This window comes from Salvelinus sp. IW2-2015, linkage group LG20, assembly GCF_002910315.2.
Source record: "Salvelinus sp. IW2-2015 linkage group LG20, ASM291031v2, whole genome shotgun sequence".
NCBI lineage: Eukaryota > Metazoa > Chordata > Actinopteri > Salmoniformes > Salmonidae > Salvelinus > Salvelinus sp. IW2-2015.
Genome location: NC_036860.1, coordinates 34,992,081 through 35,016,114, shown reverse-complemented (window position 1 = coordinate 35,016,114; position 24,034 = coordinate 34,992,081). Strand labels below are relative to the sequence as shown.

At 42.8% G+C, this 24,034-nt stretch overlaps 1 protein-coding gene across 5 annotated transcripts in view; it reads left to right on the top strand.

The window, feature by feature from the left end:
• The window catches only part of cadm1a (cell adhesion molecule 1a), a 432,225-nt gene that overhangs the window by 384,696 nt on the left and 23,495 nt on the right, over positions 1-24,034 (top strand). For 2 of the 5 annotated variants that reach the window (XM_024011664.2, XM_024011663.2), the window contains 2 exons: positions 7,365-7,451; positions 20,810-20,842. The exons of 1 other annotated variant lie outside the window; for it this stretch is intronic. In XM_024011664.2, the coding sequence (XP_023867432.1) occupies positions 7,365-7,451; positions 20,810-20,842 (120 nt within the window). The remainder of the gene's footprint in view (positions 1-7,364; positions 7,452-20,809; positions 20,843-24,034) is intronic. 2 more of the 5 variants (XM_024011666.2, XM_024011665.2) reach the window with 2 other exon arrangements.

Below are 24,034 nucleotides of genomic sequence, written 5' to 3'. Positions count from 1 at the left end.
ATTATAATGAAGCTATAKATTATCTAATCTTGACACCCTCCTCCAACCCCCATTCTTAACCAGGGTCTTGTGCTCTTTCATAAGATTCTGGGGGCCAATATTTCCTCCTGGTTAGGGGTCAGCTGGCGCTTCAATTTACAAGGCAGATAACCTGAGATCAATGGTAGACTATTAGATCATGTCAGAGATGGCTATTGGCTACTGTGACACGCCCATCTGCAGACATGCAAATGTATAGAKATATCAGCCTTCCATATGGAAGAGAGAGCTCCTCTTCATCTTTCTGGTTGAATAACAACCAATTGCATAATTAGTGCAGTGTACTGCTTCCCACGATGCAAGATGACATTGATTTAGTCCAGCAAAGGTGGCTAATTTGCAGAGGGATRCCAGTGTCAGTCTCCCCCTGCACGAAAATGAACACAATTAAGTAAACATACAAAAGGATGCCATTCAAAACAGAGGACTTTCCCCCTTGTAACCTCCACACCTTCTTTATTAACGCGTAATTGTCCACCCGTTGATTGCGTGAGACAAGCATTCGCTGCAGGTGTGCCGTTGGCTTCCAATGACCGTTGTTAGCGTGGTGCCGTTGCCAGAGACTAGTTATTTTCCTCCCCTCTTCTTTTTTCCTCCACTCCTCCTAGTTAGGAGAAGAGAGGCCCCATCAATCTTGTTTGTCATATCGTGCAGCTGGCAGATTTGGGAGKGGTTCTTTGCGCGGCGAATGCCGGGCACCGTCCCATTGCTGTGCAGGCGACAGAAGGGCCTCGGTAAGAGTCYCCTGCTATCTGCCAGGGTGAATAGGGGGGGCGGTCACTCCCCCGTGCTGTTCATAAGCTTTTAAATTGGAGTCAACTACCCCCTTGGCGCTCTTTTGGGAGTGGGAGAGTGTTATTAGTTAGTTAGTGTTTTAGTTAGTGTTATTGTGCTGTAGTGTAACGTATTTCACCCATCTCCACACTTCATAACTCTCTGGAATGATATTCTCTGTCTCTGTCAGGCAGTCCCAGTATTTTAATGCAGCCTCCGCTCCAAGCTCTCTGGGCATCTCCACACTTCTTCATAACTCTCTGGAATGATTGAGTAAGAAAAGGAGTGATTTCTGTCTGAACGAAAGCTGTACCTGGGTTTCGTCCTTCACATACCGTGTGGCTCTTTCGTTTACCACTTCAATCTGTTTTCGCCTTTGGACATTGGAAACCCAAGGCGATACACAATTAATGAGCTCAGGAAGAGAATGTTTGGTAGACATTTAGGAGATTTGACCGGATTTCTTTCCACTCTTCCTGCTTCTCTCCAATATGTAAAGCTGTGTGACTCCAGCAGGTGGCTAGTAGGGAAATCAACAGCCCAAAGTACACTATACTTTAAGTGCTCTATTAGCCAGATTGTTCTGTGTTTTCTTCATTGACTTTTACTCTGACCCTTATTGAGTGAGATTCTTATACTAACCCCACATGTGCCAGTTTGCCACTCCCACACCAATCCCTTGGTTAAAGGGGTGGCAGGTAGCCTAGTAGTTAGAGCGTTGGGCCGGTAACCGAAAGGTTGCTAGATTGAATCCCCGAGCTGACAAGGTAAAAATCTGTTGTTCTGCCCCTGGCCAAGGCAGTTAACCCACTGTTCCTAGGCCGTCATTGTAAATAAGAATTTGTTCTTAACTGACTTGCCTAGTTAAATAAAGGATACATTTAAAAAAAGGATTAATTGAGACGTTGCCTGCTTGCCTCTCTCCTCCCTACATCTGTGTGTCTCGGCTGTATCACCTCAGCTAATTTCCAGAGGTCTGTTTGTACTCAGCTGTCTAAGGGGATAAAACCAAGAGACACTGGAAGTGAGAAACTCTCAATTTCTTGAGTTTCTTAGCATTTAGCTTGACTGTGGAGGGATATTCTCTTTCTCTGTCAGGCAGTCCCACTATTTTAATGCAGCCTCCACTCCAAGCTCTCTGGGCCCGGGATGCTGATTCATAATCTGCCCTGGTAAACAATCCACAGTGACTTAACAGGAAAACTCACTCGCAGCTCCCCATATTTAAAACTCTGTAAGCTTCCACTACATTTGATACAACATCATTGGAAAAGCGGGTAGCATGGAGTGCTTCATTTTATAAGGGACACCTTGGTGAACATTCACTCCAGTCGAGCTTGTTTGGAGGGTGGGAAGCAGGGAAAGTATAGATCTTATTATCGCTGCCAAGTTTTTAATGAGCTATTGACACCGATGATCCCAAACATCTGCTGGGCCTCACAGTTTATTACGGGATAAAACCAATTAAGTAGCGTCACTTCTGAGCTCAAGTTTGTCAGATCCTGACACGTGTGAAACTCATCAGTGGCGCAAGCCCAGTTAGCCGGCTCCCGCCGCAAGATAGGCTTCCCTATTTGTTCGTTCAGCCATTGTTTTTTCAAACCTCTGTTTACAGGAATGGAATATGTTATTTGTTAGTAATTAAAAATGAATATTAGAGAGTGTGTTTGAATACAAATTCAGATCACCTCAAGGCCGGCTTGGTTTGCTTCTGAAACCGCTCCTGGCTGGATTCTCGAGACTTTGCACAACTCTCTAGCTTTCTCTCACATTGAATTACTCACTTCTTTACGCATGTATCTATTTTATAATGTGTTGGGTGAAGATGAATGTACTTTTTGGGGGGAATATCCAAACGATTAACTGGTCATTAACAAAATATAGGCTGAACAACCATGAAGGACTCTGGGAGCCAAACATAATATATTACAATAAAATATATTACAACTGTTCCTCTTTGTCGAATGTACCTAAATATACTGCAGTTTCAATATACTCCTTTACACTGACAAGGTGATCAACTATAATCAAGCACTTCACCAATCTATTTTCCATTTCTTAATGCCAAGCTGAATTCCTCCGTTAGTGTAGAAACTTATCATGCCACTACTCCCCAAGCCACCTTCTGTCTCACCTTTGGCAAAGGTAATCAACATGGGTGCACTGTTCCGAGAAACAGCGTGAAAGCAACTGCCCTGTCAAGGCATGCCTTGTTAATCACAGGGAGTTTGGGACAGGTAACAACTTAGCTCTGACAACCCATGATCCATAAAAGTACTTTATTGACATGTCAAACATACAAATCTCTTCAAGTACCTCTCCCTTGGAGAAATATGCCACCAAACTCGTCCACCCCTCCTTCCTTTATTCAATTTTTATTAGTATCCACATTAACCGACGCCAATGGCTACAGCTAGTCTTACTGGGGTCCGACACATAATGAAAAAGACATTACAGACAAAATACTTTACAATTTACATACATTTAAAAACATTAACATCTAGTGTGTGTGTGTTTGCATCTATCACATACGCATACATGTCAGTACATTTATTGATTTAACCTTTATTTAACTAGGCAAGTCAGTTATGAACAAACTCTTATTTACAATGACGGCCTACCCCGGCCAAACCCTAACCCGGACGGCGCTGGGCCAATTGTGCGCCGCCCTATGGGACTCCCAATCACGTTGCGATACAGCGATACAGCCTGGAATCGAACCAGGGTCTGTAGTGACACCTCTTGCACTGAGATACAGTGCCTTGTTGTTACACAAGTAGGTAAGAGGGAATGTGCTACAGATATACCAACGGTAGCCTAAGTGGGCTGTAGTAGAGGGAAGGTGACCCTTTGATCACAAGATGGCCGCCACCTTTGAGTGTTGTTGACGTGAAGGAACATTTGGAAAGATCGATTGATGCCCACTGTGATTTGATGGATCTTAGTAAAATGAAAGAATGGGTGTTTCAATCAGGAAAACTAGAATGGAAATGGCACCAGCAAATCTATTGGTTATGGTTAGGTTAGTGTCAGGATTAGAGTTATGTGTTTGCACGAGAGTAAATGAAAGTGTTGCAAGATATAGGATCTTAACTTGAGACAATTTTCAGCAACAGGAAATGTGAATTATTATGTGGATTTTAATGAATGGACATTTTTGTAGGGATTGATATATTTTTCGTTTGGGGAAAATCAAGTCTGGAAATTACAGACCTCAAATACACTAGACGTTTTACATTTCCTGCATTGCAGGGAATTTCTCCTGCAACAGAGTGATACAATTAAGATCCTACATCTGTAATTCAATAGCCTTGGTTGCATCCCAAAAGGCACCATATTTCCATATAGTGCACTACTTTTGACCAGAGCCCTATGGGAAAATTCTGAAAGTTGACGTGAAGTCATTGCCAAAGCTATCCGAAATCATTCAAAACCTATGAAAACAGTCCACCAGCATATGCTAATTTCAGACACACAAGTTGCAGCTAATATTACAAACTGTCAGTCAGAACAACCAAAAGCAATAAAAACGGAGGAGAAAGTGACCCCTCCATTTCAGCAGATACAAACACTATTTCTCAATTTCTTTACTTTCAAGCTGCATTTTCCTGCAGGGATGGGTAGTATTCATTGAATTTAATTGACATGCATTTGGAATGAGGTATTTCAAATATTTTTGTGTATCCTGTCAGTGATATTTGAAAGGCTTGGTAAACACGGCATGTTTGAAGACTACGTTTTTGCCGTCACCGTCTCTCTGATGTGTCCCTGCCAGCCTCCCAGTCCTCCCAAGTCCTCCACGTCTGTTGGAAAGTGTCTCTGGGCCCTCCTGCCGTGATGTTCTGATAGAACTCAGACAACAAGGAAAGCAGAGAGGGAGTGAGGAAGGGAAGCTGTCGGCCAATTTCCACCCACCTCCACAGATGTTAACACAGTGGTATCTGTCTGGCTGGACGAGGACAGACAGGCAAACAGTTGTGCGGCCGCGGGCGCACGTCACCATTCACGCCTGTTAGCACAACAGAAAATACTCTCTAACTCTATTTCACTCCATCTCTCTCCTTCTCTCCATCCCCCTCTCTCTCTTTCTCACTCTTTATTTCCCCTCGTTTCATTAACCTGTTTGGTTGTGTCTCTCATCCTCGGGAAAAAAATGCTGCAATCACTCGCTCTCTGCACTCCTTTAACACTTCCCCCTGTTTTTCGCTACACTCTCAGGCAACTGAGCAGCATGACAAGTGACGAGGCTCTCTCCTCACCGCAAGCCTCAGCCCCAAGTTCTTATCAATGCAGCACCACCAGTCCGACTGAGAGAATGTCACTTTTGATTTCCCCCTACAGTTATTGGTGGGGGGTCGAGTCGACTAATGAAGTAAATGGAAAATGCAACTGGGGGGTAGTCCTTGAGTTGAAAGTCTGTGTGCTGAACGTCCCTCCCTCCATCGGACCTCACATTGCGCCACTTTGTATGTTTGTTGATGTTTTGAGACTTGGACAGTGCATTTTCATCACTTATCATGTCCATCATGTTTTTTTTAATTATTGAGTTTTGGTTTTATACAGTGCATTTGGCAAGTATTCACACCGCTTCACTTATTCCACATTTTGTTACGTTACAGCCTTATTCTAAAATTGATTAAATCGTTTTTTCCCCTAATCAATCTATAAACAATACCCCATAATGACAAAGCAAAAACAAATTTGGAGAAGTTTWTTTTTATTTTTTTATTTTATGTTTTTTTAATAATATGAAATATCATATTTACATAAGTATTCAGACCCTTTACTCAGTACTTTGTTGAAGCACCTCTGGCAGTGATTACAGCCTCGAGTCTTCTTGAGTATGACACTACAAGCTTAGCACACCTGTATTTGGGGAGTTTCTCCCATTCTTCTCTGCAGATCCTCTCAAGCTTTGTCACGTTGGATGGGGATGGTCACTGCACAGCTATTTTCAGGTCTCTCCAGAGATGTTCGATCGGTCCGGGTTTTGGCTGGGCTACTCAAGGACATTCAGAGACTTGTCCTGAAACCACTTCTGTGTTGTCTTGGCTGTGTGCTTACGGTCGTTGTCCTGTTGGAAGTTGAACCTTCACCCCAGTCCTGAGCGCTCTGGAGCAGGTTTTCATCAAGGATCTCTCTGTACTTTGCTCCGTTCATCTTTCCATCGATCCTGACTAGTCTCCAGGTCCCTGCCGCTGAAAAATATCCCCACAGGATGAGGTTGCCGCCACCATGCTGCACCGTAGGAATTAAGTTAAATCTTAGTTTCATCAGACCAGAGAATCTTGTTTCTCATGGTCTGAGAGTCCTTTAGGTGCCTTTTGGCAAACTCCAAGAAGGCTGTCAAGTGCCTTTTACTGAGGAGTGGCTTCTGTCTGGCCACTCTACCATAAAGGCCCGATTGGTTGAGTGCTGCGGAGATGGTTGTCCTTCTGGAAGGTTCTCCCATCTCCATAGAGGAACTCTGGAGCTCTGTCAGAGTAACCATCGGGTTCATGGTCACTTCCCTGACAAAGGCCCTTTTCTCCCAATTGCTCAGCTCTAGGAAGAGACTTGGTGGTTCCAAACTTCTTCCATTTAAGAATGATGGAGGCCGCTGTGTTCTTGGGGACCTTCAATGCTGCAGAAACGTTTTGGTACCCTTCCCCAGATCTGTGCCTCGACACAATCCTGTCTCAGAGTTCTACAGACAATTCCTTCGACCTCATAGCTTGGTTTTTGCTCTGACACGCACTGTCAACTGTGGGACCTTATATAGGCAGGTGTGTGACTTTCCAAATCATGTACCACAGGTGGACTCCAATCGGAAACAGGATACACCTGAGCTCAATTTTGAGTCTCATAGCAAAGGGTCTGAATACTTATGTAGGTATTTCTGTTTGTTTTTATAAATTTGATAGAATTGATAAAAACCTGTTTCCGCTTTGTCATTTTGGGGTATTGTGTGTAGATTGACAAAAAAAAATTAATAATCAATTTTAGAATGAGGCAGTAACATAACAAAATGTAGAAAAGGGAAGGAGTCTGAATACTTTACGAAAGTACTGCAGTTTTTTTCTGTTTTAACTTGTGATGGGCTTGTTATTATTATCATGCCAACAGCATCCGTAGGAGAGATTAATTGACACATTTGGACACCCTAACCTGAACCACCCGGAAATAATCCCTTAATTTAGCTTAAAATAATGATATAGCTTGGTTTATGACAGGCTTAAAGGCAAACAAATGCACTGCCACTGGTATGAATTAATAATTTCCCCATCACAATTGTTTCATATTATTGCAGACCTGGGTTCAAATACTATTTGAAATAATTTCAAATATTTTATCTGTGCTCGATTAAGCTGGCTGGCTTCATGGACCAATACAATAGTCTCAGAAATGCAAACCCTGCCCATCTGGACATCTAGATGGGGTAAAGCAAACACTACAAGTATTTGAAAGGTTTCAAATAGTATTTGGACCCAGTTCTGTTTCATTGTGTCTTTTGTTTTCATGGTTTACTCATTAGTTTCCTTGTCTGTCATGTATTTGTTTTCTTCATCCAGATGCCCCAACCACTACCCCTATACCCACTACAGCTACTACCACCACTCCCACCACCACAACCATCTCCCTCCCTGAAGCCACTGCAGGTACAGTATCACCTCCCACCACCTCCCTGTGTGTTTTGTGGTTGTGCGTGCGTTTTGTGTGCATATGCGATACCCTCATACCCACCAAACCCGACCCTCACCACAGACACCACCACTTCCACCATCCACACTGTGTGAGTGCATGCGTATTCATGTGTTCTCATTCTACAGTTACCATTACCCACTGTAATGTGTGACCTGACACCCCCTAGTGCATGCCTGTGTGTGTGTTTGTGAGCAAACAAGAAAGAGAGTGTGAGGAAAAGAGATAAATATTTGCCGTCAGCCAGTCCTGATAAGATTCGGAGGAACGATAATAATAACAGAGTCGCACTGGAGGGGCCAGGCCTAGGCTCCCTCCTCTCCTGCAGCGCGGGGCTGTCAATGGCACTCATCATCCACCCGCTCGCGCCCATCACATTTCTCTCACTAAAATGTTCAGCCGCTCTCTCTCTATCCTTTTCTTTTTCTCCCCCTCTCTCCCCCCTTTCTCGCCCTCCCTCTGTATTCTCCCCCTCTCCCTCCATCTATTCCTGGGCGATTCCACACCCCCAAAAAATATTCTAGGTGTCTCAGATTGTTCTGGCAATTTTCACATAGAAAGTTAATTAGAGGGAAGGATGTTTGACATGCTTTTTACATTTGTATCACAATTCTTTTTATTTTTTAAAAGATGAAAGCAGACATTTTAGGCCCTATTTAGACCTATATATGCCTCCTGTAAGACCCTGTGATTTGTGAACCGTACATGATACAGACAACATCTTATGTGTGCGCTCAAATATGGAGTATATCTAGATTCAGAAAAAGAAATGTTCACATTAATTTATTCAACATAAAAATATGAATATCTAAAAAGTACCCTTTTTCTTATTTTTTTTCAAATGCAACCTTTATTTAACTAGGCAAGTCAGTTAAGAACAAATTCTTATTTACAATGACAGCCTACCGGAACGACTGATTTTTACATTGTCAACTCCGGGATTCGATCCAGCAACCTTTACAATGCTCTAACCACTAGGCTACTTGTTTGGAACAATATACTCTTCAAACATGTCAAATTTCCAGAGTGGACTCTGGTACTTTTAATGATATGACCCATTTTATACATAGAAATTGACATAATAGGTCATTAACCAATCCCAACCCTCCTTTAGGATTGCACTTTCAGAAAATCAGCAGCAGAGGGAGTTCCGTTTGAATCCATTTTCCCATTTACTGTGTTGGTGTTGCTCATAAAATAGATTATAATTTAAAATTAGCAGAGAGCCCACTCTGGAAATTGTATGTACTTGTACAGTATATTGTTCCAAACAATATGTCTTAAAATGAAAAGGGTGCTTTTGAGATACAATTTTTCACATTCATTTATAAAAAATATTATTTCAGAATCTAGACATACTCCATATGTTAAAGCACACTATTAGGAGTATAATGACACCAAGATGTTGTCCGTATCATGTCCACTTCACAGATCGTAAGATCTTACAGGAGGCATGTATAGGTCTAAAAGTACCTAACATGGCCAAGCTCATCATTATGTTAAAAAAATGTGATACAAATGTAAAAAGCATGACAAATATCATTCCTCCCAGTGAAGTTTATATGTGAACATTGACAGAACAATCTGAGATACCAAAAATATTTTCGGCCTGTCCTGGCCTTGAATCACCCCTCTCTTTCTCTCTCTCTCCCTCTCCTGTTGCTCCCACAAGCTTATCACGATCTGGGCTGTATCCCGCCCTGTCTGAGCCAGGGATTACATATCTCCTTTGTGTTTCCTGCGGGTTGACAATGCCGGCATATTTTCATACGCTCAAACAAAAGAGCGGAGACGGGGACAGGCAGACGACTCCCTTCTCTTCCCATCCAGCTATTCACATTCATGTCCTTTAGACAAATAGACTCGTCTTTCCCCAAATGAGGTGCATATCACTCTTAGGCAGCATTCACACAGGCAGCCCAATTCTTATKTTTTTTCCATGAATTGATGTTTTGATCAATCACATCAGATCTTTTCACATCAGCACTTTTTCAGAGKTAATCTATTTGCTCAAAAGACCAATTAGTGAGAGAAAAAAATCTGAATTGGGCTGCCTGTGTAATCGCAGCCTTAGTGACTGGAAAAGTTCATGTCCCTTGCCACTCCTCAAAATACATTCGCAATCAACTTAGTCGCAAAAGCGATATATGTGAAAAGTTAACCGTCCCTGGCGTCGTCATCAGAATACATTCATGATGTGAATGTCGGCACATCGTTCATGTAATCCCTCGTTGGATCCTATTTCCTGTTATACAGAATGCAGGTACAGTGATACATTTAGCTCTGATCTCTCCCCTGCCTTTCTTGTATTATCGTGTACCTGTTGCAATGAACAGGCAATATATTTCCTTTTTCTGTTACAACTCCTGTAATCTTGGCTCACCTCTCCTCAAAACCAGTTACTGCAGATTCAATGTCTGTCCTTACTATTGCTTTGGCTTACTTTAATGCCCCCCAAACTTGAATTGGTTTCTGTCCAGGAGAAACACTGACAAGGTACCAATGAGTCCTCTAGATCTGAGGCCATATGTACCGAGCATCTCAGAGTAAGAGTGATATTCTAAGATCAGTTTTGCCTTTTAGATCAGAATGAATGAATACGACTACATGGACAATAGGCCCTGGTATTTGTAGGCTGTGAGTCAACCAGTTGATCTATAATTGATGTTGAAACAATCCGTTAAATTAGTTTTGGACATGGTTGTGGCCTGTCACTATGATCAACTGTGTTTCCTTTCTCTGTCCAAAAGCGTATATGTGACCCACCATCTGGATTCGGTCCTACGTAGCAAAATTTTAAATTGTGTTTTTTACATTGGATAAAAGTAGAGACTCAGAGCTAGAAAATTGTATATCATACACTGCAGTTAAGGAACAATGGGAATGAAATTCTGCTTTGAAAGTTGACAAACCCCACTTTTGATTAACCCCACTTTTGAGAAAATGGCCCTTGAATATTTGATACACCAACTGGAGAGCTCTTCTTTGTTCAGCATCGTTCACACCCTCTTAAGTCTTACCCCCACCCATCTCTTCGAGGATACATGTGAGGCCATGTGCTAAACAGAGTGAGTGGTGTAGTAAACAACCAACGATTTCAAGTAGTAGCCTACAATAAGGAAAAACTCCAGGTAAAAATACACTTTATCTAGTCCTTGGCCTATATCCTAATCTGACTTTGGTGCAGGTCATGTTGTTCTTCACATTACTGTCTCTGGTAAACACACACTATATCAAATACAATCTAAGTTTATTTGTCACATGCACAGGATACAGAAGGTGTAAGCGGTACAGTGCATATGTGCATAGTAGCAATATCAAAAACAGAAAGTGTCCAGATAATTATTAGATGACGCTTACCCAGACACACTTGTCTAATGGATGGTTCATGTGAAATAAATGCTATAACCACCATCTAGCTAAGTGGATGGGTCAATATTGTTTAGACATGTACACATGAAATACACTAAATGGCCGTAATCACCCCCAGACAAACCTGGCTGACTTGGTAGGTTGTGTAATCATCTGGCAAAGTGGAGTCTTTTGTTTGGACATGTAGCTATCTAGCTAGCTAAACAATGAACCAGCATAATCTCAACTCGTACTACTACCAATACAAACTGATTGTCATAACTGCTAAAGCTAACCAACTAGGTTCAATGTTAACTAGCTAGCTAACATTAGGCTATAACTAGCAATGCAAATGGTTTTCTGATTCGAATAATATTACTACACAGATCATACACGTAACTTTAGATAGCAAGCCAGCAAACTAACATTCGCTAGCTAGCGAACAGTATGCTTTAACTTGCAATGAAAACGACGGCAGACTGGAACCATTTATCTTTTGTTTGGCCAGCATTGTGTCAAGTCACTCCGGTTCACACTGACCGTGGCGTGTGCAGATTTTTTTCTCAAAATGATCTGTCGATGGCACCTGCTAAATTCAGGGTATCAATGTTGTTGAGAAAAGTAGCACAACTTTTCTAGTTCTTGATGGCTAACGTTAAACCTTTCAAAAAAGCCACGGTAGAAAGGATTATCAACACATACTGATCAGGTCACTTTATAGACAGAAGCAGACTTTATAGACTTTATAGACAGACCAATCCAAACTCATCTCCCAGCATGTCCAGCCCATCCATTATCTCAGCCAATCCTGGCCATTGGGAAGGTTCTCCCCTTTATCCATAGCTAAACCAACTAGGCTCATAATTGTATTCGTATTTACAGATGGAATACATGTTTGTTATTAAGGTACATGTAAGTTCACATGTTCCAGGGGGCATTTCTGCCAGAGAAAAAACACATTTTGATCGAACTTTTAAGAAGTTCAAATGCCTCTCTGAAGTAGTGATGTGCGACATACGCCTAGCTTCCTGAAAAGGGTCACTGTAATGCTCGTCGTGGTTGAAAAAAGGTGAGGACCAAAGCGCAGCGTGGTAAGTGTTCATCATTATATTTATTAAACATAGAACACTAAACAAAATAACAAAGGAGAACGAAACGCAACAGTTCTGTAAGGTGACATCCACTACACAGAAAATAATCACCCACAACACACAATGACAAACAGGCTACCTAAATATGGCTCCCAATCAGAGACAACGACTGACACCTGCCTCTGATTGAGAACCATACTAGGCCAAACACATAGAAATAGAACAAAACATAGAAAAAACAACATAGAATGCCCACCCCAACTCACGCCCTGACCAAACTAAAATAAAGACATAACAAAGTAACTAAGCTCAGAACGTGACAGTCACATGAGCATGACAACACAACACGATGATGCCACAAATCATCATTATTCAACTACATTTAAAGTAAATTATCAGGTCAATACGACATCTTGGTTGCCATACTATTGTGGACTAAGTGCTCTATTCAATCCGTATTGTGGAAATTCAGTGTTACAGCAATGTTTCGGCGTTAGTGGAGACTGCATTCACGGTAAACGCTGCAGATGACGGCTCAATAGGAAATTACATTGACATTCCTATCACTCAATCTGTAACACTTCAGCAATACAGATTGAATAGAGCCCTAACTATAACCATTCGATTGTATTAGGTTTTCAACTTAATGCCACATYAAGCCATTTGCGACGGCTAGTAAATTAACTTGCAATTGCAATTCTCTCTTTGTTCATAACAACTCTCATTGTCAGAAACTATTTGCTGAAGGCCATTTTCAGCATTGCAATTCCAAATCTTTGAAATGTGCATAAACAAAACAACACTTAAMGATGGCGTTTGAGCTGAGCAGCCATGAGCTAGAAATGCTATGAAAGTTTCTGACAGACCATTCTCAGCACAATTGGAACAAATCTACTGAAGCCAGGAAATCTTAGGCATTGTGCTCGATTATGCTATCTGATTGGATTAAATGAAAAACCAAAGACCTAATGACATTGCTGATTGGATACACCTTCTACTCACATCAAACAAGTGAGTGTGTCTTAGTAGGCTGTTACCTGCTTTGGCAGACTCATGTAATCTAGTATCGCAATTAGATAAGATAAGATGTACTATATTGTCCATTAACTTGCATAGAAGAGAAATGTGTATTTCTGCTCACAACCCAACCCCCCAAGACACGGACACACACCGAAGGGCTTGACGCATTGGGTCAGGTGCAGTGCAGCGCCCCTGGAGCAATTATAGCCGTTAATGCACTAAACACTTATTGAGAATCAAGTTTATTTACGCAGGAYTACAGTGACATCACACACATTTCAAGAAGCAAAGTGTGATACTTTGCTTCTTGACTGTCCAATATCTTGAAAACTTGACTGCTGACATGCAAAACATTTTGGGACTGTATCAACAGTGGACTAATAAAAATAGCAAAATATAGTTTTGAGAGGATTTTTCCTTTAACTCTCTGGGGCGTTCCATTATTACTGTGTATTTAGATGTGAGGGAACAGTCTGTTATGGTCATAATCCGCTGTGCCGGCTGATTTCATTTCTCCACTGGCGCAGGTGCACATACAGTTGAAGTCGGAAGTTTACATACACTTAGGTTGGAGTCATTAAAACTCGTTTTTCAACCACTCCACAAATTTCTTGTTAACAAACTATAGTTTTGGCAAGTCGGTTAGGACATCTACTTTGTGCATAACACAAGTAATTTTTCCAGCAATTGTTCACAGACAGATTATTTCACTTGTAATTTACTGTATCACAATTCCAGTGGGTCAGAAGTTTACATACACTAAGTTAACTGTGCCTTTAAACAGCTTGGAAAATTCCAGAAAATGACATCATGGCTTTAGAAGCTTCTGATAGGCTAATTTACATAATTTGAGTCAATTGGAGGTGTACATGTGGATGTATTTCAAGGCCTACCTTCAAACTCAMTGCATGGGGAAATCAAAAAGAAATCAGCCAAGACCTCAGAAAAATAATTGTAGACCTCCACAAGTCTGGTTCATCCTTGGGAGCAATTTCCAATTGCCTGAAGGTACCACGTTCATCTGTACAAACAATAGTACACAAGTATAAACACCATGGGCCCACGCAGCCGTCATACTGCTCAGGAAGGAGACGCGTTCTGTCTCCTAGAGATGAACGTACTTTGGTGCGAAAAGTGSAAATCAATCCCAGAACAACAGCAAAGGACTTTGTGAAGATGCTGGAGGAAACAGGTACAAATGTATCTATATCCTCAGTAAAACGAGTCCTATATGGACATAACCTGATAGGCACATGGGGACAAAGATCGTACCTTTTGGAGAAATATCCTCTGGTCTGATGGGGYAAAAAATAGAACTGTTTGGCCATAATGACCATCGTTATGTTTGGAGGGAAAAGGGGGAGGCTTGCAAGCCAAAGAACACCATCCAAACCGTGAAGCACGGGGGTGGCAGCATCATGTATTGGGGGTGCTTTGCTGCAGGAGGGACTGGTGCACATCAAAAAATAGATGGCTTCATGAGGCAGGAAAATTATGTGGGTATATTGAAGCAACATCTCAAGACATCAGTCAGGAAGTTAAAGCTTGGTCGCAAATGGATCTTCCAATTGGACAATGACCCCAAGCATACTTCCAAAGTTATGGCAAAATGGCTTAAGGACAACAAAGTCAAGTTATTGGAGTGGCCATCACAAAGCCCTGACCTCAATCCTATAGAACATTTGTGGGCAGAACTGAAAAGCGTGTGCGAGCAAGGAGGCCAACAAACCTGACTCAGTTACACCAGCTCTGTCAGGAGGAATGGGCCAAAATTCACCCAGCTTATTGTGGGAAGCTTGTGGAAGGCTACCCGAAACGTTTGACCCAAGTTAAACAATTTAAAGGCAATGCTACCAAATACTAATTGAGTGTATGAAAACTTCTGACCCACTGGGAATGTGATGAAAGAAATAAAATCTGAAATAAATCATTCTCCCTACTATTATTCTGACATTTCACATTCTTAAAGAAAATGTTGATCCTAACTGACCTAAGACAGGGAATTTTTACTAGGATTAAATGTCAGGAATTGTGAAAYCTGAGTTTAAATGTATTTTGCTAAGGTGTATGTAAACTTCCGACTTTAACTGTATATCATAGGCAGTAGCGGCAAACAATCTAGCAGAGGGTACGTGGGGTAGAGGCCACTTAGTTTATCAAAAATATATTTTATTTCTGTCTATAGGGGGACTGGAATGGTGGTATACTGCAACTTTATTGGAATCTATTAAAGCCCCAATGCCAGAATAAAGTACTCGGTGGCTTCAGGAGGTGGCATTTAGAGATTACTAAATTGCCATTTACACTGCAAAAGAAATATATTTTGAGTGATCATTACACTCTTAGGAAAAAAAGGTGCTATCTAGATCCTAAAATGGTTATTTGGCTGTTATCCTATTGGGACAGCCGAAGAACCCTTTTGGAACCCTTTTTCTAAGAGTGTACCATCCGTACTGGGTACAGATGTCATTAATTTCTATTTGTTGTGCCTCTTATTTTGCTCTATAAAAACAGCTCCGAAATGTATGTTTATCGATATTTTGCCATCTTTTTTTTGTGCAAATTTTATCAAAGGCCAAATCTTGCTCCCATTTTCTCTGTATGTCTCCATTTATACCGGCATCCCTCCCTCTCATTCTTCCTACCAAATATGTATTTCTGCTTCCCTTATTCTTTCCCTCCCTCTTTGTACTGTTTCCCTCCATTTCTCCAGATCCCTTATTCTTTCCCTCCATCTTTTTCTCTATCTCTCTGTCAGAGAGGCAAAGAAATAGATTTTCCTCTTGACATGCAGTGTTTGTGCTGGCCCTGTCCTCAGGGCAGGCCGTTGTCCTTTTGGTTGTCAGGGGCAACAGTAGTTATTGTCATCTCTAATGCGGACCCACTCCTGCAGAGCGGAAGAAGGTTGAATCTATCTGTTTGGTGAAGTCCACAGATACCAAGACACAGAGTCATCTCTAGCACACTCACTACATCTATCTTCCCCTCTCTCTCTCCCTGGATCCCTCTGTCTTACTCTCTTTTTCTCCCTCCCTCTCTCTCCTTCCCTCCATTTCTCTACCTCTCACCCTCCCTCCCTTTCTCTCTCTCAGATTGAATACAGTATATGACTAATGATGTACCAGAATGAGACGTCACAGAATTATACCCCAACCCAGAAACGGAAATAGACGCTCGTAAAGCAGCGTTTGGGAGACGTACAACAGAAAAAGCCATTAATAAAATGTACCCGCGCTAATAAAAACAATTGTGTATCAGGAGCACTAGCCGCCAACGCCTGTTAATTGATGAAAAGCTATAAACAGAGACGGCAACCAATTCATTTACCACCCCAAATATACTTTTTTTCGTCAAGGCTTAAATTGCAAAACACCATCTGGTAAACTGATTTTGGAATTGACAAATGAGGCCTTCGCCTGCACAAGCTCTTGCGAGATAGAGTAGTCAATTTCTCTGCCTGTCTTGATTCCTTCCCAGCGCATAAAGCAGGGACAGAGAGGGATGGCTCACCGGCAGAGGATAGGCAATTCACTAAAGGTCAATTGTATTCCACGGGGGAAACAACAACTGCAGTCGTGTGATACACCGCTCAGAGAGAGCATCCCGCGGAATTTATTAGGCTTAGCATCATGCAAACACAGAAATGCGGCAAATACGTCTTCTTTATGTAGAGGATATTGTTATTGGAGTCCATGATTGCGCTCCATGATGGCTCCAAGAAGATGGGACTCATAAAGTAGGCTGGGAAAGGTAATCAGCTAGCTAGCCCTGAATCACCTACGACAGCGAATCTTGTGTGTGTGTGTGTGTGTTGGTGTGTGTGTGTGTGTGTGTGTGTGTGTGTGTGTGTGTGTGTGTGTGTGTGTGTGTGTGTGTGTGTGTGTGTGTGTGTGTGTGTGCAAAAGCATTGGTATATTTCTGTTGTGTTTACACCTTGATTTTGAAAGGAGATTATCGGTCATATCAGAGCACTGCAAGTCAAGTTTATTTATATACAAACTATTGGTACGTTGATGATAAATATAATCTGTGGCCTAAGCAATGTAATTCTGTAGTGATTACTGTACCTGCCACCCACTAACAGAATATATCATAGTATCCTCATTTAGATTATGTAAAAAATAGCTAGGTGGGTAAACGCTGATTGCTGTTCACAGTGAGTAAAATAACACTCCCTATACTTTTATAAACAGATTTCCGCAAAGGGTAGGTAAACACTGMAGCAAAATAAAATAGGTGCATAAACAGCATTTACCCTCAACTACACCACTGATTCTGACTCTTGGGGCCGGTTTCCCATGCAGATCTAGGGCTCGATTCAATCTGTATCGCCAAAGTTCAGCGCTATAGCGCAATTTAAATTTAAAGGCAATTTTCCCGCGTTCACAGGGACTGCATTCATAGTAAACGCTGCATATGTCGGCTCAATAGGAAATGACCTTTACATTTCAAGCGCGCTGTTGCATGATCTAACTGACATTGTACTTCTACAGTACAACCACTGTGGTTCCAGTGGGGGTTATCTTCTCTGTACTGTCAACCAGAACAGACTTTGCAGAGATGGTGCAGTGGCATTATCAGTAAAACTTTAACAGGTGTCCTCATGACAAGATGACTACTGAAGCTACAGTATGTCACATTTTGCCACTAGGGGCTTGTGGGGAACCATAGCAATTAGCTGGGAAGCTCCGTGCCCATTGTCACGTCTGCTGATGTCAATAAGGACGCGAGTGTCTCAGGTGACCTGCGACACGAGGCGAGAGAGAAAGAGAAAAGGAAGGAGGGCCGCACCGGGGGCTGGCGATAGCTCATCAGTAAACATATTGACCAGCCGGCGCAGCTGCCACAGCCAAGTAATGGGGTTAGCAGACATCCAGGGGCCACCGATGATTGAGGGTTGCAGAGACGGGTGCTTTATTGTACTGCTTGATTTGAATGAGCGCCGGTATATTACTGCTGTATAGCGGCACATCCCTAGCGGAGCCCCTTGAGCAGCCCCTCCAGCTGTCTTAGGAGGACTGCTTAGAGCCCGTCCCTCCCGAAGACATTTTACTAGGCCTCAAATAGAGGCTGTGATGTTGTATTATGTCTTAAAATGTAGATTGAGAAAGAAGGTAAAAACCCTTACTTGACTGTGCAGATGTTTGATTCCCCCTCTGCTCTTCATGTCTACTCGTTTCAGGACTGTTCTTGAACCACTGCGTTTTTCTCTTCCCTCCTTCCTGAGGACACGCAGTGTACTCCTCTTTGATAACTCCTGCTTTCAGTTGTACCAGTGGTGATCTGGCCTACAAGCAGCCCGATAGAGGAAGCGCAAAGAAGCGGTAGTTAAAAAGCGAGCAGTGAAATGGCCCCTCTTCCCTTTTACAAGGTTGGAATCTATTTTAAAGAGCAAGCCGAGGTGCTCAAGCGATTATGCTAAAGAACTGTCATCCTAGCTGGAGCCCTGTGGCATTACTTAACAGGACTACAGTGCTTTTCTTCTGGAGGACCATAGGAAAAGCAGGCCCTCCGAGGCCTGGCTCTCCCCGCTGAGAGGGACATGATCTAGGCTCGCTGTTTGAGATCTCTCCCTGTTCACTGGTCCTTAGGCAATATGAGGGAGGTGAAGCGTTAACTCTCATGTCCCTGGTGGTTTTATGTGTAGAAGTGTTGAGATGCCTGCACACCCTGGTAGAGGTTTCCACGGATCTTCCCGAACCCAAACTTTTCCCTTGGGTCCGGGTCGGGTTCTGTTTGATTGTCGTTGGGTCTCGGACCTACGTACTTACAGCTGATAGACCCGAGTGGACACGAATGGACCCGACTACGACTCTGCATAGCCTATAGCAGGGCTCTCCAACCCTGTTCCTGGGGAGCTACCTTCCTGTAGGTTTTTGCTCCAACCCCAATCTAGCGCACCTGATTCTAATAATTAGCTTTTGATAACCTGAATCAGGTTAGTTACAACTGGGATTGGAGTGAAAACCTACAGGATGTTAGCACTCCAGGAATAGGGTTGGAGAGCCCTGGCATATTTATTTTACATTAATAAGGGGAATTAATGGACTTATAGAAGGTCTACATGAGAGGTAGTGAGAAGAGAGGTGTAGAAAGCGAGGGAACACCTCCCTCCACTCATTCTCTCATGTCTACAGTAGATAAGGGGAAACATGGGAAGTCTGTTTACATACAGCTCTGGAAATGCATCTAGCTCCAACTTAACTGTGACTGAGATGGAGGTGTCTAACCACTTTCAGAATAAAATATGTTTGATACCTATGTTGTCTGGAATTGAAACATTGCATTATGCAAGGTGTTCACGTGATTTCCGATGCGCTAGCTAGTATCTGTGTTCGTTGACAGGTTTCTCAACAACAAACCTAACAATGGTTGGGTACAGGCCTGCTTTGATAAACAGTGAGAAACCATGTTACCTGACAGGCTGCTTTGATTGGCAAGCAGACATCTCCCTGCGTTTCTAAAATCAGCCGAGTCCTCCGAGGCAGGTGTTTCATCTCAGGAAGACACAGGCTACGTCCCAAATGGCACCCTATTCACTATATAGTGCACTACTGCAGTATATAATGCCATTTGGGACTCAGATTGGTCCCCCTGCTCCCATCTCCCTCTACTCCGACACGGTGGAGCACAGTCAACACATATCTCCTTCGTTTCCTAAGATTTCGGATAAACGCAAAGGAAACTGGTAAACTGTGCCCAAAATCATCAAAAGACCACAATCGGATTATATCAAGATTTCGATTTAATCTCCCTGGAGAGGGAGCAGGATGTGGAGTTACGCCCCACTCTTGCAGAAATTGACATTGCAAATAGGGTTACCACATAACAAGCCTTACAGTTTCCTGGATCTCGAGGTCTGATAAAGCTGAAGTGTGGTAAAGGGAAAACAACCTTTGCTTGTGTCCCCACAATGGCGCTGCATGGGGACAATGATGTTTTGTTAATTGGACTAATTTGCGATAGTACATTTTGGATTTACAACAGAAAAACAAATGGGCTTTTTTTATGTTGATCCATCATGGATACTTATAGTTAAGGGAGAGAGAATAAGTTAAATAAACAGCTAATTCAAAGTGCCTGTTTTATCCTCCAATGTCCTCTGCAAACCACATTTATTTTATTGAAATACTCTTGATGTCATTTTATCATAAAAACAAATACTGAAAAATAAACAACAAATAAAGGTTTTCATATGCTTTTATACTGCGCAACAACAGATATTTTCTCTGCTGAGGAACCAAGTCACCAAAAAATATATATATTTCACAACTCAAAGGTCCTATGGGTAATATGCGTGCCCTGTACCATTGCGGTTTGTCACATCAAGGTTAGTATGATTGCATTTGACAAAGGTTATTTCAGTGGTTTTTATTGAGATTCCCAAAGTCATGTCATATTGATCAAAATATGCACAGCCATACCGAATTCTGCCCTTTGTAAATGAAATGTAAAATGTTTTCCCCAGCTCCCCACAGTCACACATTGGCCTTCAACATAATGCAGGAGTGTGTGCAGTTGTATTTTATTGATGAGCTGTCTGTGTACCATGTGAACGCTGTCTACGTCGCCACGATTGCTGCCGTCCTCCCATAAGCGGCAATGGCGCTCCCCTCACAGTTTGATGTCCAATGTGTGTGTGTTGTGTTTTATCTTTGCACTACATTGGTTCCCTTTGATTTCCCTTAAGCCTTGTGTCTTAGTCTTTGTCATGTAATGGTCTCTGAATGCTTGCTTATGGGTTCCATTTGTTTTCTCCCTCCCTCCCGTCCCCATTTCTCCTTTTTTTGCATGCCACATTCCTCCTGCTCCCTCCCTCCACCACTACTGTCCCTCCGTCCTTGTGTGCTCAGACACTACGCCCAGCACTGAACCCGCAGCACACGGTTGGTATCTCTTCCCTCCTCTTCTTTTTTGTCTGCCCGCCACAGCATGCCCCACCGCAGCATGACATCTGATAACCGGCAATGTTTTAAAGTTCTCGCTCTCCTTTGATTACCCTACTGTACTGTCTGCCACACTGTGGATGAATGCCTCCTGTACATGAAACAATGATTTGCTATGGTTTCATTTGTTACTGTGTCCGTCTGTCTCTGCTTGTTTGTGTCTGCATGTGCATATTTCTGTCTGTTTGTACAGATATTGCAAAACATCCCCTAGCCTCTACACACTTGTGTAGATCTGAAAGAATCAGAAGGATATAGCCAATATGGTAATAGCTCCACTTTGCCTTCTGATAGGCTAGGTGGAATTTTGTCAGCATTGCTTACACATTACTGTGTAGGCCAAATTCCCCTATAAGAAAGGAATTAGGGGTCAATTTGGAATTGGGCATTTGTATGACTAACCTGCTGGTCCTTTTAGCCAGTTTGTCCTTTTAGCTAACTCCTCTCTGTGTTTGTTCCTTTTCATGCCATACATGTATACTATGACAACACGAGAAGAGTTGGCTACKGCACATATAGAATGGGTCCAGTCTATTGTATGACTATCCATCCTTCATGTGTCTATGTCTGTCCGTCCGCCTGTCTTTCTGTCTGTTAGTGTGTATTTGTGTTAGTAATCCTCGCCATTTTAATTTTAAAAAACACCCCTTTTGGGTTAATCAAAATGGCCACTCTTAATTGAACACCAGATAATATCTCCATAACAACGCATGAGTGTGCATAAGTACTTGTTGACATTTGCCTCCAGTGTTCTCATTTTGCGCCCAAAAGTAATAAATATTGACCTGCCTCAAATAATTTTTTGATGAATTTAAATGATGTCTAAATGGCTGGTTTTGTAAGGTGATAGATCACCTGGTACTCAGACAGCGTAGTTCAGTTTGCCAGATAATTACCGCTTGGTTTCTGTCCACATGGGCCACAAACAGCAGACTATTCATAGAGCTCAGAGGACAAGACATTTTTGTATGCAGCTAGTGTTTTGAGACATGGAGTGCCCTTCTACTTGGCTTTTCAGGCATAGGAAGTGCCCTATTACTTGTTCTTTGAGTAGCAGGACCAGCCTGGGTGTGCAGTGTGTAAGTGGTGTTTTCTGAGGGGGAAAGGCACTGAGGCTTGACTACATACTGTAGTTTGCTACGTGGTACATGTAGCCAGGTTATAACTTTGCTTTCTCGCAGTTAACTGCCATTCTAAATACCATGTCACAAGGGTAATGTTAACCTTGTGGAGTAATGTCTGCCTTGCCTATGATGTATCACTTATAATTGCTATAAGCCCCAGAATAAGTTATTGCAATTTCCACTATTCAAATAGTACATTGGTGAAACCCGATGAACATATTTCTGGATATGATTTTACATATGCAGACATGTAAAGGTATTTGGGGCAAGGAGTTATGGGGAGGGAGGTATGGTACTGTATACACACAATTTATCTAACTCCTTCTCACCCTGAAAGGGATACATCAGGATTTTGGCAATGAAGCCCTTTATCTACTTCCCCAGAGTCAGATAAACTCATGGATACCATTTGTATGTCTCTGTGTGCAGTATGAAGGAAGTTGCTAACTAGCGTTATCTTAATTGCTAACTTGTGTTAGCGCAATGACTGAAAGTCTGTGGTAAGTGCTAGAAGATACCATAGACTCCCAGGCATTGTGCTAACGCTAGTTAGTATTGGCTCGCGAAACTGAACTCAGCAAGAAAAGAAACGTCCCTTTTTCAGGACCCTGTCTTTCAAAGATAAATCGTAAAAATCCAAATAACTTCACAGATCTTCATTGTAAAGGCTTTAAAAACACTGTTTCCCATGCTTGTTCAATGAACCATAAACAATTAATGAACATGCATCTGTGAAACGGTTGTTAAGACATTAACAGCTTACAGACGGTAGGCAATTAAGGTCACAGTTATGAAAACTTAGGACACTAAAGTGGCCTTTCTACTGACTCTGAAAAACACCAAAAGAAAGATGCCCAGGGTTCATCTGCGTGAACATGCCTTAGGCATGCTGCAAGGAGGCATGAGGACTGCAGATGTGGCCAGGGCAATATATTGCAATGTCCATACTGTGAAACGCCTAAGACAGCACTACAGGAAGACAGGACGGACTGCTGATCGTCCTCGCAGTGGCAGACCACGTGTAACAACACCTGCACAGGATCGGTACATTCGAACATCACACATGCAGCGTCCTACCAGGAGGGGCTGAAGAGGTCCTATTAGAGGGCTCCTCCCTTACCTCCTCGCACTAGCCTGCCAAAGACAGATTGACCCACCACAGCCAGGTGTCATACAAGAAGGGACCGGAGGGGTCCTACTAGTGGGCCCCCTCCCTACCTCCTCACACTAACCTGTCAGAGATAGAAGCGGGACAGGTACAGGATGGCAACAACTGCCCGAGTTACACCAGGAACGCACAATCCCTCCATCAGTGCTCAGACTGTCCGCAATAGGCTGAGAGAGGCTGGACTGAGGGCTTGTAGGCCTGTTGTAAGGCAGGTCCTCACCAGACATCACCGGCAACAACGTCGCTTATGGGCACGTCGCTGGACCAGACAGGACTGGCAAAAAGTGCTCTTCACTGACGAGTCAAGGTTTGTCTCACCAGGGGTGATGGTCGGATTCGCGTTTATCATCGCAGGAATGAGCGTTACACCGAGGCTTGTACTCTGGAGCGGGATCGATTTGGAGGTGGAGGGTCCGTCATGGTCTGGGGTGGTGTGTCACAGCATCATCGGACTGAGCTTGTTGTCATTGTAGGCAATCTCAACGCTGTGCGTTACAGAGAAGACATCCTCCTCCCTCATGTGGTACCCTTCCTGCAGGTTCATCCTGACATGACCCTCCAGCATGACAATGCCACCAGCCATACTGCTTGTTCTGTGTGTGATTTCCTGCAAGGCAGTGTTCTGCCATGGCCAGCGAAGAGCCCGGATCTCAATCCCATTGACCACGTCTGGGACCTGTTGGATTGGAGGGTGAGAGCTAGGGCCATTCCCCCCAGAAATGTCCGGGAACTCGCAGGTGCCTTGGTGGAAGAGTGGGGTAACATCTCACAGCAAGAACTGGCAAATCTGGTGCAGTCCATGAGGAGGAGATGCACTGCAGGACTTGCAGGAGCTGGTGG